This window comes from Rhinoraja longicauda, chromosome 11 (genome assembly GCF_053455715.1).
Source record: "Rhinoraja longicauda isolate Sanriku21f chromosome 11, sRhiLon1.1, whole genome shotgun sequence".
Taxonomy (NCBI): Eukaryota; Metazoa; Chordata; class Chondrichthyes; order Rajiformes; family Arhynchobatidae; genus Rhinoraja; species Rhinoraja longicauda.
In genome coordinates, this window is record NC_135963.1 from 14,457,431 (window position 1) to 14,471,976 (window position 14,546).

The following is a 14,546-nucleotide window of genomic DNA, read 5'->3' on the forward strand; positions in this document are numbered from 1 at the left end:
TCTTGATTGGCCCTATTGCTCTGATATCTGAAGTCCTTTGCTCCCTAAAATCTACTCCCAGACCACCCTGTTGGCCATCCGTCTTAAGTGACCCTGTTTCAATTTTGACACAAAGTGCTGGAGTGACCCAGTGATTCAGGCAGCAAGATTAAGGGGTAGGCCATTTAGGACTGAGATGAGGAAAAACTTTTTCACCCAGAGAGCTGTGAATCTGTGGAATTCTCTGCCACAGAAGGCAATGGAGGCCAATTCACTGGATGTTTTCAAGACATAGTTAGATATAGCTCTTAGGGCTAACGGAATCAAGGGATATGGGAAGAAAGCAGGAACACGGTACTGGTTTTGGATGATCAGCCATGATCATATTGAATGGCGATGCTGGCTCGAAGGGCTAAATGGCCTACTCCTGCACCTATTGTCTATGTTTTCTATGTTTCTATCTCTGGAGAATATGGATTGATGACATTTCTGGTCAGGACTCTTCTTCAGGCCCTTCTTGTGCCATTCTGAAGAAAGGTTGCGACCCGAAACATCACCTATCTAAGTTCTCCAGAGATGCTGCTTGACCTGCTGAGTTATTCTAGCACCTTGTGTCTTTTTCTTGTTAACCAGCATCTGCATTTCCTTGTTTCCACAGGTTCAGTTTCTGTTTACCTTACTCGTACAAAGTAGATTGAATTATTCTATTGCATTAATAGTGCTCTGTACGTACAAATTATCGTTGTATCAATAGTACCGTGGGGCTTGAATCCAGAGGCAAAACTTTGTTTGATAGCCATAATAATTAATTTAGGTTCACCACCGGTGGGAATTAGAGAATGCTATTCCTGTTCATTCACATCTGGCAAACTGTAGCTCTGATGTTCATTTTAAGTCGTACATGTTCACCGTAACAGTAAAGCCAATTTTATAGTCAAATGCAGTGGAACATTGCATTGTGTAATAAATGATTCAGTGAGCAGTTGAAAGATTACACACTGATGCTTTTCAATTTCATCCGACAGATCCGTGCTATTGCCTGGAATATGAATGACAGTAAATTGGTTTCTTGCGGTATGGATGGAGCAGTGTATGAATGGAACACACTGACTGGAAAGCGAGAATCTGAGTGTGTATTGAAGACTTGCAGTTACACTGGCGTTTGCATCTCGCCAGATGGGAAATCCATATTTGCAGTGGGATCTGATCGAACCTTGAAAGAAATTACTGACTCCCAGGTATGTGGAATGAAGTGAAAGAGAATTGCTGTCACGTCCTGTGGTAAATTGGCATTGAGAGGTTGCTCATCAATAAGGAAAATACAGAAAATGAGGACTTGTTTTGAGGCCCAACTTCTCAGGATCATTACATCATATTTCTGAGATTAACTGGAAAAAAAATCTTTCTCATTTCAACTTTTGTAGTTAGATAAAACATGTAGAAACCCTAAGTTATCACTGTGCTATTTTTGGTGTCGAAATATGAAAGGAGTAGTGAATAAGATAATTGAATGCAACATTGTAAATTGATTAGCACTTTAAAGTTCACCTATAAGTTAAAGGAAATATGAATTGGGTGTTTCGGAGTGCATGGATTTGTCCACAGAACTTTCAGATAAATAACAATCGAGCTATGGGAAGATGGTGGTAAGGTTAGTGTGTAAGAAGGAACTGCAGATGCTGGTTTACACCGAAGATAGACACAAAATGCTGGAACTCAGTGGAACAGGCAGCATCTCTGGATAAAAGGAATGCGTGTTTGACCCAATAGTCAATTTAATAGTCAATTTATTTGTCACATACACATAAATGTGCAGTGCAACAATAAGACCAATAAGAATAAGGAATAAAAATATGCAATAACACACAATCATAAACCAACACCAAACAAAAAGAAACATCCATCACAGTGAGTCTCCTCCAGTCACCTCACTGTGATGGAAGGCCAGAATGTATTTTCTCTTCCCCTGCTGTCTTCTCCCGCAGTCAGGCTGTTGAAGTTGCCACGTCGGGGCGGTCGTGACTCCCGACATTGAAGCCCCCGCCGGGCAGAAAAAATCCCGCGGCCTATTCCAGGCCGCGCCGGACGGTGAAAGGTCCGCGGCGGGCCGACCCAGCCCCACGATTCGGGGCGGGCGAAGACGCTGCCGCTGCCGCTGCCAGAGCTCCCGATGTCGGCCCCCACCTAGGGGCCTGCGGGCTTCCGACATCCACGCGGCCCGCGGCCGAAGAAGCCTCCGGAGACGAGTCGCAGCCGCTCCCGCAGACCACCACAGCCTCCAAAGACAGCCAGCTCCGCAGATGGTGAGTCCGGTCCGCGGGCTCTGCGATCCAGAGCCCAGGTGGTCCCAGGTGGAGGCCGCCAGCTCCAGGTGCATGGCCGATGGTAGGCTGCAGCGGGAACGGAGACACGACCCAGAAACAAAGGTCGCGTCTCCGTTCGGAAGAGACAATTTACAGTTCACCCACCCCCCCACATAACACACAACCACAAAACACTACATCATACCGAGACACTACAATTAAGACAAAAAACAACAAAAAACACAAAAGACAAACGGACTGCAGGACCCATTCCTTCTATCCAGAGATGCTGCCTGTCCTGCTGAGTTAGTCCAGCATTTTGTGTTTATCTTTGGTTATAAGGTTAATTTCATTACCTTTTCATCTTGCCATTCATCTTACTAGCCTTCCCACTGCTGAAAAATATTATTTTTGGAGAATACTGGATTGTATCACAAAGTGCTCTCATGAATGTAATAACAAAGTGAGAGGAAATGGTGATTTGTGCTTGTGATCATTTAGGATAATTAAATATTTTCCATACAACATAAGCTTGAAAAAGTAGTTGGAATTAAATAGAGATGGTAGCAAATCACAGGGGTAAACACAGAACATAGAGCAGTGCAGCGTAGGAACAGGCCTTTCGGCCACAAATATCTGTGACGAACATGATGCTAAGATAAACTAATCTCACTTGCCTGAACATGATCCATATCCCTCGATTCCCTACATTTCCATGTAATAACCCAGAGGATTACACCAATGATCTGGTGCGAGTTCAAATTCCACTGAAGCAACCAGGACATTTAAATTAAATTAATTAAATTAACTTAGAATTGGTGCATATGAAATTGTCATAAAGCCACCTGCTTCATTTTTGGGACAAAATCTTGCTTTCTTATCAACTTCGGCTTAATATGTTTCCATCTGTGAGTTCAAGGGCAATAAATGCTGACCTTAAAATGCTGAGCTTTAAAGAATCATTCATTAAAACATCATTATGTCTGATAGTCAAAGAGGAAAGCAGGAGATGGGTACTGAAAGGCCAGCATTTCCTTTACACTTGAGCAACGCAAATTTGCAAGGGGCCAAGGGCTCACTTAATCATGAAAAGTCTTTGGACTGCACATAAACTCTTGTATCTGTTTTATCCCTCATACTGGCAACCACCTCAAACTGAACCAGGCAGTTTGAAATCTGAGTATCATATCTGACACCAATATTAGCTTTAGGCCACATTTCTACACAATCACTCAATCTGCCTCTTTCTCCTTTGGTAACATTATCCCATTATGCCATTGCATCTATTCATTTGTTGCTGACATATTCAATTGTACCATCTGATCCTTAGATTTGACTATTCCAAAGCATTCATGGGTTGACTTCTTTGTCCAACCCTGCATCAAGTTCTGTTCACCCACCATCTCTCTGCTTGACTTGCTATGACTCCTGGTTAAACAATCAAACTATCCTGTTTCCAAATACCTGCATCACTTTGGGCCTCTCTGTTTGTAATTTCCTTTGGATTATCTGTTACTCTGATTCTGGCCTCTTAATTATTGACAGCTATGCCTTCTTCTTTGTAAGCCCTAAGTTATAGAATTCCCTTCCAATATCTGTTCTGCTCCTTAAATCCTACATTTTTGGTATATGGCTTGTTATTAGAAATATAAATACACATAAACTATTGTTACTAAAAATTGAAGATGATTCTACACTCTAAATAATCTCTTCTTCTGCAGCTAGAACCTTTTGAAGCTTGCTACTAAATCATTGAACTGCTATACAAAATCAAGATGTGATACATAAAAAGATCCATACCAATGCATCAATGACTTGGATGATAATAACATCTATGATTTGATGAGTGAACGGTATTTTCTGCTCTGTTATTCATTCATCTACAATCTGTTTGGGCACCTCGGATTCAATAAAGAATATGTATATTTTATATTCTGAGAGAAAAAAATTCTATTAGGTTCAAAGAAAGAATATTAAAAGCTATACAGTGCCCTCCATAATGTTTGGGACAAAGACCCATCATTTCTTTATTTGCCTCTGTACTCCACAATTTGAAATTTGTAACAGAAAAAACCCCACATAGGGTTAAAGTGCACATAATCAGATTTTAATAAAGGCCATTTTTATACATTCTGGTTTCACCTTGTAGAAATTACAGCAGTGTTTATACATAGTCCCCCCATTTCAGGGCACCATAATGTTTGGGACACAGCAATGTCATGTAAATGAAAGTAGTCATGTTTAGTATTTTGTTGCATATGCTTTGCATGCCATGACTGCTTGAAGTCTGCTTGAAGACTTTAACACCCCACACACACGCACATCCAGCACCAGACACTTTTTTAAAAAAACGCTGCTATGGATAGGCTTTGCACTACTGTATTGCAATATATTCATCTTCATCTGAAGTCATTGAAGTGACTATATTTTATATTTTATATTGACTGTTGTTTGCTGTGCCTTTTTAATTTTAACTTAATTTTAATGCACTTTATTCCTCGGGATTGTGGGAAACGGTATTTCGATTTTCTGTCTGTGTAAACTCACTGAAAATTGACAATAAAGTTGACTTTGACTTTGACAATTCATGGACATCACCAGTTGCTGGGTGTCTTCTCTGGTGATGCTCTGCCAGGCCTATATTGCAGCCATCTTTAGCTTATGCTTGTTTTGGGGGCTAGTTCCCTTCAGTTTTCTCTTCAGCATATAAAAAGCATGCTCAATTGGTTCGGATCGGGTGATTGACTTGGCCACTCAAGAACTGGCCATTTTTTAGCTTTGAAAACTCCTTTGTTGCTTTAGAAGTATGTTTGGGATCATTGTCTTGCTGTAGAATGAACCGCTGGCCTATGAGTTTTGAGGCATTTGTTTGAACTTGAGCAGATAGGATGTGTCTGTACACTTCAGAATTCATTATGCTACTACCATCAGCAGTTGTATCATCAATGAAGATAAGTGAGCCAGTACCATAAGCAGCCATAAATGCCCAGGCCATAACACCCCCACCACTGTGTTTCACAGATAAGGTGGTATGCTTTGGATCTTGGGCAGTTCCTTCTCTCCTCCACACTTTGCTCTTGCCATCACTCTGATATAAGTTAATATAAGTTAACAGAATTCAATGCTGTTTCATTTATGTATTGCTCCACAGCAACACAGCGTATCAGGCAGCATCTCTGGAGAATTTGGATACGTGATGTTTCAGGTCGGGACTGGCACAAGAACGGTCTGAAGAAGAGTCCTGACCAGAAACGTCACCAGTCTATGTTCTCCAGAGATGCTGCCTGAATCGGTGAGTTACTCCAGCACTTTGGGTCAAAGATTAAAACAGGGTCACTTAAGACAAATTGCCAAAAGGATGGTCAGGGAGTAGATTTTGGGGAGCAAATGAGTTGAGATATTTAAAAGTAGATGTTGAAGTCTACATTTCAACAGATTAACATTGTTTCCATTTCTGGAACTCCCTTGATCATTCTCTATTTTGTTTTCTGCTCCTACCTACCCAGATTATTCGTGAAGTTCCATCAAATGATGTTGCATGCACCGCCATTGTTTTATCACGTTCTGGGCGAATGTTGTTTCTTGGCACTGCCCTTGGAACAGTACGAAGTATGAAAGTCCCTCTGCCTGTAAAACAGGAATGGAATGAATATCAGGCACACAATGGACCAATCACTAAGGTAAAATAGATATCATTACAATGGATATAAGATTTTTGTTTAAATAGGGAGAATGTGTAAGTAAAATTGAAGATAAAGTTAGCTCAGTGCACTAGTCTTAGTGTCATAACAATATTTCCTATCTGAAATAAACTACTTTAATTAATAGGCCTTTAAAATAGCTAACAACATTCCATTATTTTCACCTAAAAAGAAATCTCTTTTGGTATGTATTGTAGTTTATCTGAAGATCTAGATGATAATTTCTTACTTGTAATGAAATAGTATTAATAGTTGAAAACTCAACTGAACAATATAACCATAATCAGACTCTGAATAATACAATCTCAGATATGCTCCTTTTTCCTATGATATTTGATATTCACTAAAAGTTTGAAGGGAAAAGTATAGTTTCAAATATAAATGTTGAGTTCAACCAAAATATGAGGTATAGAGCAGGTGTCAGGTGGGAAAACCTGACTGGTTCTCTTTTGAAGTTTGGACAACCAGCAGTGCAAAATTATATGAATTGGAAAACCCATTTGCCTACTACTTTTTCAAGGAGATTTTTCAATATGAATCAATTCCTATATGAATAAAGGATACACCATTTAAATACTCTCCCTAATTGATACCAAGTTGTGTTTTTTAAAAGGCACATGTGGGGGTTATATTGGAGAAGATAATGTTGTAGAACATGATTTTGTGTTGGTTATGGTAAAAGCATATTGTAATGAGAAAAGGAAGTTTATTCCAATCATATACAATACCAGAAGTCTATCTAGCGATTGAAATATTCTCCCTTATCTGTCCTCTATAATTCCATAGTGTTGTGACTACGTAGAATAAACCAATTATAACTGTTAAACTTCTTAAGTCCTGAATAATTCTTCATGAAACAAATGCTGAATAAGAAAAGTAATTGCAAAATTAGACAATAATGTGAATGTAAGTATGACATTAAAAATGAGTTGCAGGGCATTAAAATGACGAGGTTCCATTTACAATCAGATTGTATTGTCCTTTACTTGATTGGCATTTGGCGAAACTTTCATACGAGTTTTAGAAAAAAATGTAATACACATTCCTCAAAATCATTTTCTTTTACACATTTGTTGTAGGGTATCCATTTGACGTATGAAGCATTTCCTGATTTTAAAGTCTGTTCGCCTCTTGGATCTAAATCCACCCATCAAATTTTACTTGTCTGTTCCTATTTTTCTTCTTCCATTCAGTAGTATTAATTGCTATGTCATCAACAAGGAACATAATTTCAAAGCATCTACCTCCACATGATATCAGGTTGTTCAGCACATATTGGCTGAAATATAGAAAAAAAACCATGACTTCTCCATGTTTTAAATATTAACATATTTTTCCTCAGTAAAGTGTGCAAAAACAATTAGTATATACTTTTCAAAGACATTGGAAAACAGTTCCTACCTAGTTATGGTCAATTTTTCTTCTCTCTACAGATGGCCATTACCTATGATGACATGTATTTGCTGACCATTTCAGAGGATTCATGTCTTATGATCTGGAAGATTATTGATAAAGAGGGAAGGGTAGTGAAACGAGACAAAGAACTTGGCCATTCAGAAGAAATCCTGATAACAAAATCGGATTTGCAAGAAAAGGTGATATATTGACGATAAATGTTGATGAACACTCTGAATGCAAAATTATAAAGAATTTTGCAAGATATTTCCACAGTATTAAAAGACTTGAAACAGGAAAGAAAAGTAACATAGTTCAATTGGAAATACATGTGTACCAAACTGATCATGACCCCAACTCTTTCCCATCGCAGGCAAGCCAATCCTCAAGATTTCCATCATACCCTGACTGATGTCCCAACCATCTGCTTCTGACTACCAGCTCCTTAACCCCCATGGCTTTCTCCATGAAATGTCCATGTGATCTGAATCCAAAACATACCTGTTTTTCCTTCTAGGTTTTAAGTGGATGCTCATATTTCAGGAAAACCATTGAGCATATTGATTATGTAAAGTCTGCTCTCTGCTCTCATAGCTTCATGTTCATCATAATTTTGCAGGTGCAGCTGCTCAATACAACCATTTGTGGGTCCTCTCGGCACAGCCAACGTAATGTGTTTCTAGGCATTGCAATATGTTTACACCTATATTTTTAAAATCTTGACAGGTTTACATCTTGCAATTCTAAGTTTATTATCCCGAGGATTGTTAAATATATCTCTTGTTTCAAATTTTGCAACTGGATTCCAGAGGCAAATGCATTCTTTTTGATTTTTCATTGAAATTATTAATCAGATTGTATCATTTTGTTAGGCATTCAGCAGAGTGTTTTGTCCACTTCATAATATTTTCTGTTAGGTTAACCTCTATAATATAATAATAAACATACTTTCCCTCACATTTTGATTTTTCCCAAATCATACTTTAAAAACATTCTCGGTGGCTCATCACATATAGCGCTTCATGAGATTTTTCATCCTAACCGTACTGCCTGCACTACAAGAAGGGGTCCAATTCATTCATATTCCTGTACTCATTGCACCTGCAATCTGAGTTCAACACAAAAAGTGCTGATAAAACATTCAAGGTCCAAAATATGGCTTTTGAGAGCAAGGCACCTTTGTTTCATAGACAGTGAGGGCAACAACATAAATATTGCTCTTTAGCTAAAAGTAGCTAATGTGCTCTCTGGGATAAGTATCTTTGTATATAAAAGAAATTGAAAACAGCAAAGAAATAGTGCGATCAACATAAGGGAGAGGCACTGTGGATAAAGTAAAAATCAAAGGAAAATAATAAAGAATAAAATGGACAGATGTCTGGAACAAGTACTGTAGTGAGAATATGATTGTCAATGAGTGGGGAAAATAGTCAACATTTTAGAATAAAGGATTCTTGTGTGCTGGCTATCCTATTTTATTTATTATGCTGATCTTTACATGTTATGTGAGTTAACTGCATTGAATTTCATTCTCCTTCAGATTTCATATGCAGTGGGATTATCTATTATGTCATGAAGAAATCCACAATACTTTTGGCTCGCCATTCCACCAGCATTAATTAATATCAATTCATCCAAAACTATTCATCCAGTGTAGACTGAACTACAATGACTCCAACATTTAAGGGTTAGAATTCTTCTACTCAAGTTTACATTCCTTTTTGGCCCTCAAACCAACCTCTCTAATCTCACTCTCCCTGATATGCTTTGAGATTGCCTTTCAACAGTTTATAGATTTATTTTACTAGCCAAAGATCCATCATGTTCATCCCAGGTTCTTGTTCACTGAAGCTTTGGTGCAGGAAGAGAAAATGTTGGGGAAAGTTTTTTATTTCTAAATAGGGTTGGTGTCACTGTTAGAATTCATATTACGATTAAATTGGCATAGATGATTTTGGAGGCCATGTCTTTGGGTATTTTTAAAGCAGAGATTGACAGTTTGTTAATTAGTAAGTGTCAAAGGTTACTGGAGAAGGCAGGAGAATGGGGTTGAGAGCGAAAGATAGATCAACAATGATTTAATGGCAGAATAGACTTGATGGGCCAAATGGCCTAATCCTGCTCCTATGACTTATGAACGTAAATTGACAGCAGAAAATGATTTAATCTGTTATAACAGAATCAGTTGGCAGTGGAGTTAAAAACTCGCGTTGAGGAACTGAAGATGGAAAATGAATACCAACTTAGACTGAAGGATATGAATTACAATGATAAAATAAAAGAATTAACGGAGAAATTTATTCAGGAAATGGAAGCTCTGAAAACAAAAAACCAGGTAAGCAACAAAAGCAGGCACTAATAATGTTGCTGGATTTCCTGAGCAGGTCAGAGAATATTTTTTGAAGAATCATTTGTAGCATTAACTCTTTTTCTTTACAGAACATTTCCAGAGATGTATATGTTACCATTTTTGTTTTTTTTAGTATCCACAATTTTTTTGCATTTGTATATATAATTGTCCTAAGGATGTTGCTGTGGGCTGATTAGCACTTGCCAGAAAACACTTGATCTTGCCAAACAGTGTTAAGCATGGTTAGTATTAGAATGGAAGATTGTCTGAGAACAGTTGGCTTTTCCTGGAGAGAAACTGCATACAGAAATGTGTCTCAGCCCAAAAATCATCTATAATTAAAAACATACAGCAATACCCAAGGAACCCAAGCAACTGCACAGGTTTTAGGATTAACTATAACTGTAATTCTATGACTCTATGACTAACTGATTATGAGTACAAGTAGCTTTGCTATAACACATGTTTCTACAATGCAAATTTAGATCTAACATGACCAATGTATTAGGGATCACTATTTGCATTGTGTGGACCAAATTATTTCTAATGCAATTTTTGATCAGGAATTAGAGAGCCACGTAAAAGTTACTTTGGAAATTGACAAGCAGAAAAGAAAAGCAGTCATGGATTTAAACAGTATAGGATGGGGAAAAAAGTGTTTCTCCACAGTAATTAGACACCATTGTCTCCTACAATCACAGCTTCTACTTTGAGCACTGGTTGCCAATTGTAATTGACAAGCATTTGCTTCTTTTGAAACTTGTGGAACGAAACTCTATTAAATAATATAATACACAGTATATTACGCAGTAATAATACAATACACAAACTTTTAAGCACTCAGTGATAAAAATAAACTTCTGAATGAATTTTTTTTTTAATTTTGAAAATCATGCAGGACAAAATAACTTTGTTATTGGGAGTCTGACATTTTCTAGCCTCTAACCCCTTTTGTCCCATTGATACAATTTTCTTTATAATGTGAGGTTTCTTAGGAATGCAACCTTCGTGTTGTAGTATAACTGTCCATACAATGATTTCAACACAAATGTTGTTAGCTTTGACACAGAACACCTGTTTGGATGAATAATATGTATGAATGTGCAGAGATTGATGTAGAAATTCCACCTTGATTGATTAAGCACAATATTGGAAGCAGAGCAGGATACACAACGACATCTCCTTTGCACATTTGGTAGAAGTGACCAAGGAGACAATTTTACCCACTGATTCTTCAACAAAATACATCAGGGAAGTTTTCTACTGCAAGGAGACCTGAGACATATTAACTGGTACTTCATGAATTCAACCTCAAAATAATGAACTATTTTGATTTTTTTGTAGGTGTTGAAGACTAACAAAGATAAGGTTGAGGTAAAACATAAGGAGGATACAGTAACGATCTTGGATACACACGCCAAAGAATTTGAGGAATTAGGTAAATTGCCTGGTGCATTTTTTTGCATGTAGTCTTTAAAGCCAAACAGACAGCTACTTAAAAATGGTAGACAAATACAGTAGAATGTAATGAAACATTGACTTCTTAAGTCAATTAAATTAATTGAAGAGTCAGTTACGTTAATTGAAGTCGTTTTTTGAAAACTAATCCAAACTCAGTAACAGTGACACAAAGGCACTGTTAGACTAGTTTCTAATTTCTCCTTTTCTACTATTAATTGTTTCTCATATATGAAGTTTACATTTTGTATCTGTCACTTGCCAGTAGAGGGCATTCAAACTTCCCCGTTTCTCCTCTCAGTCCAGGAACTCTTCAGGACATCATAATTCACAAGTCACAATACAAACATTTTCTAGAAACATAGAAAAATAGATGCAGGAGTAGGCCATTCGGCCCTTCGAGGCAACACCGTCATTCATTATGATCATGGCTGATCATCTAAAATCAGTACCCCTACTACTCTACTGGTAGTCACTCTAACTTATCCTTATTTATCATTGCTCTTTAAAGTTATTCAGGCTCTCAGTAGTTTTCAAATAGCTTCAACAATATCTGTTCAGATGACTAAAGAAAACATATAAACGTCTCTGAAAAATAGCCAGCAGGCGCATCAGAACCTGTAAAGAGAAAGGATGAGTTAATATCTTGGTCAGAAACTCTGTCAAACAAGTCATGCTCAGCCAATGAATAAACAGAGGTATTCATTACCACCTCCAATCAGTTGCGGTGGTGATCACTCCAATAGCCCTGCCCTATTTCACCAGTTAATTCACTATCTAACACATTGCAAACTGGAATCAGGCTATCTGCTGCATAAATATTTTTAAAATAAATTTACTTCCATACATATTTCTAATTTTAGAAACAATGAACAATCAGAAATTAATGCTGGAATATGAAAAATACCAGGAGCTGCAAATGAAATCGCAGCGGATGCAGGAAGATTATGAGAGGCAATTGAGTGAGATGGATGAAAGTAAGACCCAAGCATTAGAGGAGCTGACAGAGTACTATGAGACCAAACTCCAGGAGAAGTCCACACTTATCACAGAGGTAAGGCAGAAGCAAGTGAAATAGGAATTAATGTGACTCTGTAAAATTATACATACTTTTCACAGCTATCAAATTAGTGTTTAATACCATTTCATGCTTTCTCTTTGTTTTTTTCAGTTGACTGTGGTACTGATGATTCTTCTTTTAATTATCTCAGTTGCAGGAAGAGAGCAGGCATCAGATTAAAGAGTCTGATGAAACAAAGAAACAAATAGAGGAGGACTGTGACCGTGAAATTCAGGACATTAAAATTAAATATGAACGGAATCTGCGAGATGAGAAGGAGGCAAATCTCCGACTGAAAGGAGAAACGGGAATCATGAGGAAAAAGGTATGAACAGGTCATTTTTTTTTTTTTAATTCTAGGCTGAAGAATTGTCATTATAGTGCTGCAACCGTGGCTTAAACGTCCAACTTTGCAGTCGGCACATGGAGCAAGGAAATTTAGATCTGTGTTCCAGCAAGCTGTCTGAAAATGATGAATAATTGCATGGTTCTCAACTAACACATCACAGATCCTTAATGCCTTATCTGGCACAATCATAGTTCCCTTCTCCAGAAAGATGCAAGTGCCCTTTTAAGAACGTGGAACACAGAACAGTACAACGTAGGAAATTTTGAAAACTGCCTTGTGATATAGGCTTGATCATTTTTTCCATTCCTATTAGGTGTGGAAGTCTGATGGTTTTGGTCTGTCCTCTCATCCCTCTCCAACACTTTTCCTTTTCGCAGTTTACCAGTTTGCAGAAAGAAATTGAAGACAGACAGGGAGAGATTGAGAAACTGAAAACAGAACAGCAGAAGTTACAGGGAGTCATCAGATCTCTGGAGAAAGACATCCAAGGATTGAAGAAAGAAATTTTAGAACGAGATGAAACAATCCAAGATAAGGTGAGTCAGCTGGAAATATGAAAAAAGGGACAAAGAACTTGCCTAGATAGGAGAGATCTTTTTCTGGTTTTATTTCCCAATTTCCAGTATCTGCTTTATTTTGCATTTTGGTTACCGTTTAATTCATACTCATGTGGAAGAAGCTTTGCTGAACTCTCAAACAAGATTTCTGTTTATATCAGCAAAATGCTGGAAACACTCAATAGAACATGCAAACTCTGTGGAAAGAGTTAACAGCTCAGCTTGAAGATGCGTCATCAGATTTCTGTTTGTTGCTTTCACTTTGTTCACTCCCAATAGTTTCAAATTAAAATATGTCATGTTTTCTAACTTATCAAACTCAGCTATGAAAATGTGAACTCGGTAATGTAGTGGCATCACCTTCATCCTTTTGTGAGCCCAAGTGGTCTCCCATTCAAATACAAGTCATATCTAATTAGCTTCTGAGACCAAACATGATCAGACATTTCCAACAAGCATCAAGAGACAAAGCACTCATACCATCGAATATTATAACAAAATTACACAAGGTGGTGGATATAAGGAACAAGCTGCCAGAGGAGGTAGTTGAGGCAGGTCCTATAACATTTAGGCAGGCACATAGATAGGAAAAGTTTAGAGGGATACAGGCCAAGCATGAGTAATGTAGAGGGGCCAACTTGGTCTGCGTGGGCATGTTGGTCCGAAGGGCCTGTTTCCATGCTGTAAGACTCTGTGACTCTGTTACATTGGGAAGAAGACAAAAGTGGTATATAATGCTGCATTGTGAGAAAAATTTGAGGAACTCCAGATTTTGCAATATCAATCATTCAATAGTATTATATATCTCATTGAATATAACTGCAGCCATTTCAACAAATGTCTTTTACAAAAAGCATGTTTTTATTTATGGCATTTATGCATAGCTCTAAGCATAGAGGTACAGACTGAATGTAAATCTTTGTAACGGTTGTTACTGTCAGCATCATTCCAGTAGAGGACAGAGGTTGTCCTCTACATTAGCAAGAAATTACAACAGCTGTAAAATTTATCTAACATTCTGATCTTCTATAGGAAAAGCGAATCTATGATCTCAAAAAGAAGAATCAAGAACTGGAGAAATTTAAGTTTGTTCTGGATTACAAAATCAAGGAACTAAAACAGCAGATTGAGCCACGAGAAAATGATATAAAAGAAATGAAAGAACAGATTCAGCAAGTAGGTATTAAATATTGACCAAGACATCTTTGCATTTGTCTGAAAGAGCAGTCTGGGCCTCGGTAGAACAACTCGTTGGAAAGGCAACACCTCTGACTCTGTAGCTCTCCTCAGTATAACAGGGCGGCATGGTGGCGCAGTGGTTGAGTTGATGCCTTACAGCACCAGAGACCCGGGTTCAATCCTAACTACGGGTGCTGTCCGTACGGAGTTTGTAC

General features: G+C 37.8%; 1 protein-coding gene across 1 annotated transcript in view; it reads left to right on the top strand.

Moving 5' to 3' along the window:
* cfap57 (cilia and flagella associated protein 57) overlaps positions 1–14,546 on the top strand; it is a 44,456-nt gene that overhangs the window by 17,734 nt on the left and 12,176 nt on the right. The window contains exons 9-17 of the mRNA XM_078407917.1: positions 1,005–1,217; positions 5,789–5,962; positions 7,417–7,578; positions 9,558–9,713; positions 11,073–11,166; positions 12,050–12,240; positions 12,398–12,571; positions 12,973–13,131; positions 14,185–14,328. Coding sequence (XP_078264043.1) covers positions 1,005–1,217; positions 5,789–5,962; positions 7,417–7,578; positions 9,558–9,713; positions 11,073–11,166; positions 12,050–12,240; positions 12,398–12,571; positions 12,973–13,131; positions 14,185–14,328 — 1,467 coding nt within the window. The remainder of the gene's footprint in view (positions 1–1,004; positions 1,218–5,788; positions 5,963–7,416; positions 7,579–9,557; positions 9,714–11,072; positions 11,167–12,049; positions 12,241–12,397; positions 12,572–12,972; positions 13,132–14,184; positions 14,329–14,546) is intronic.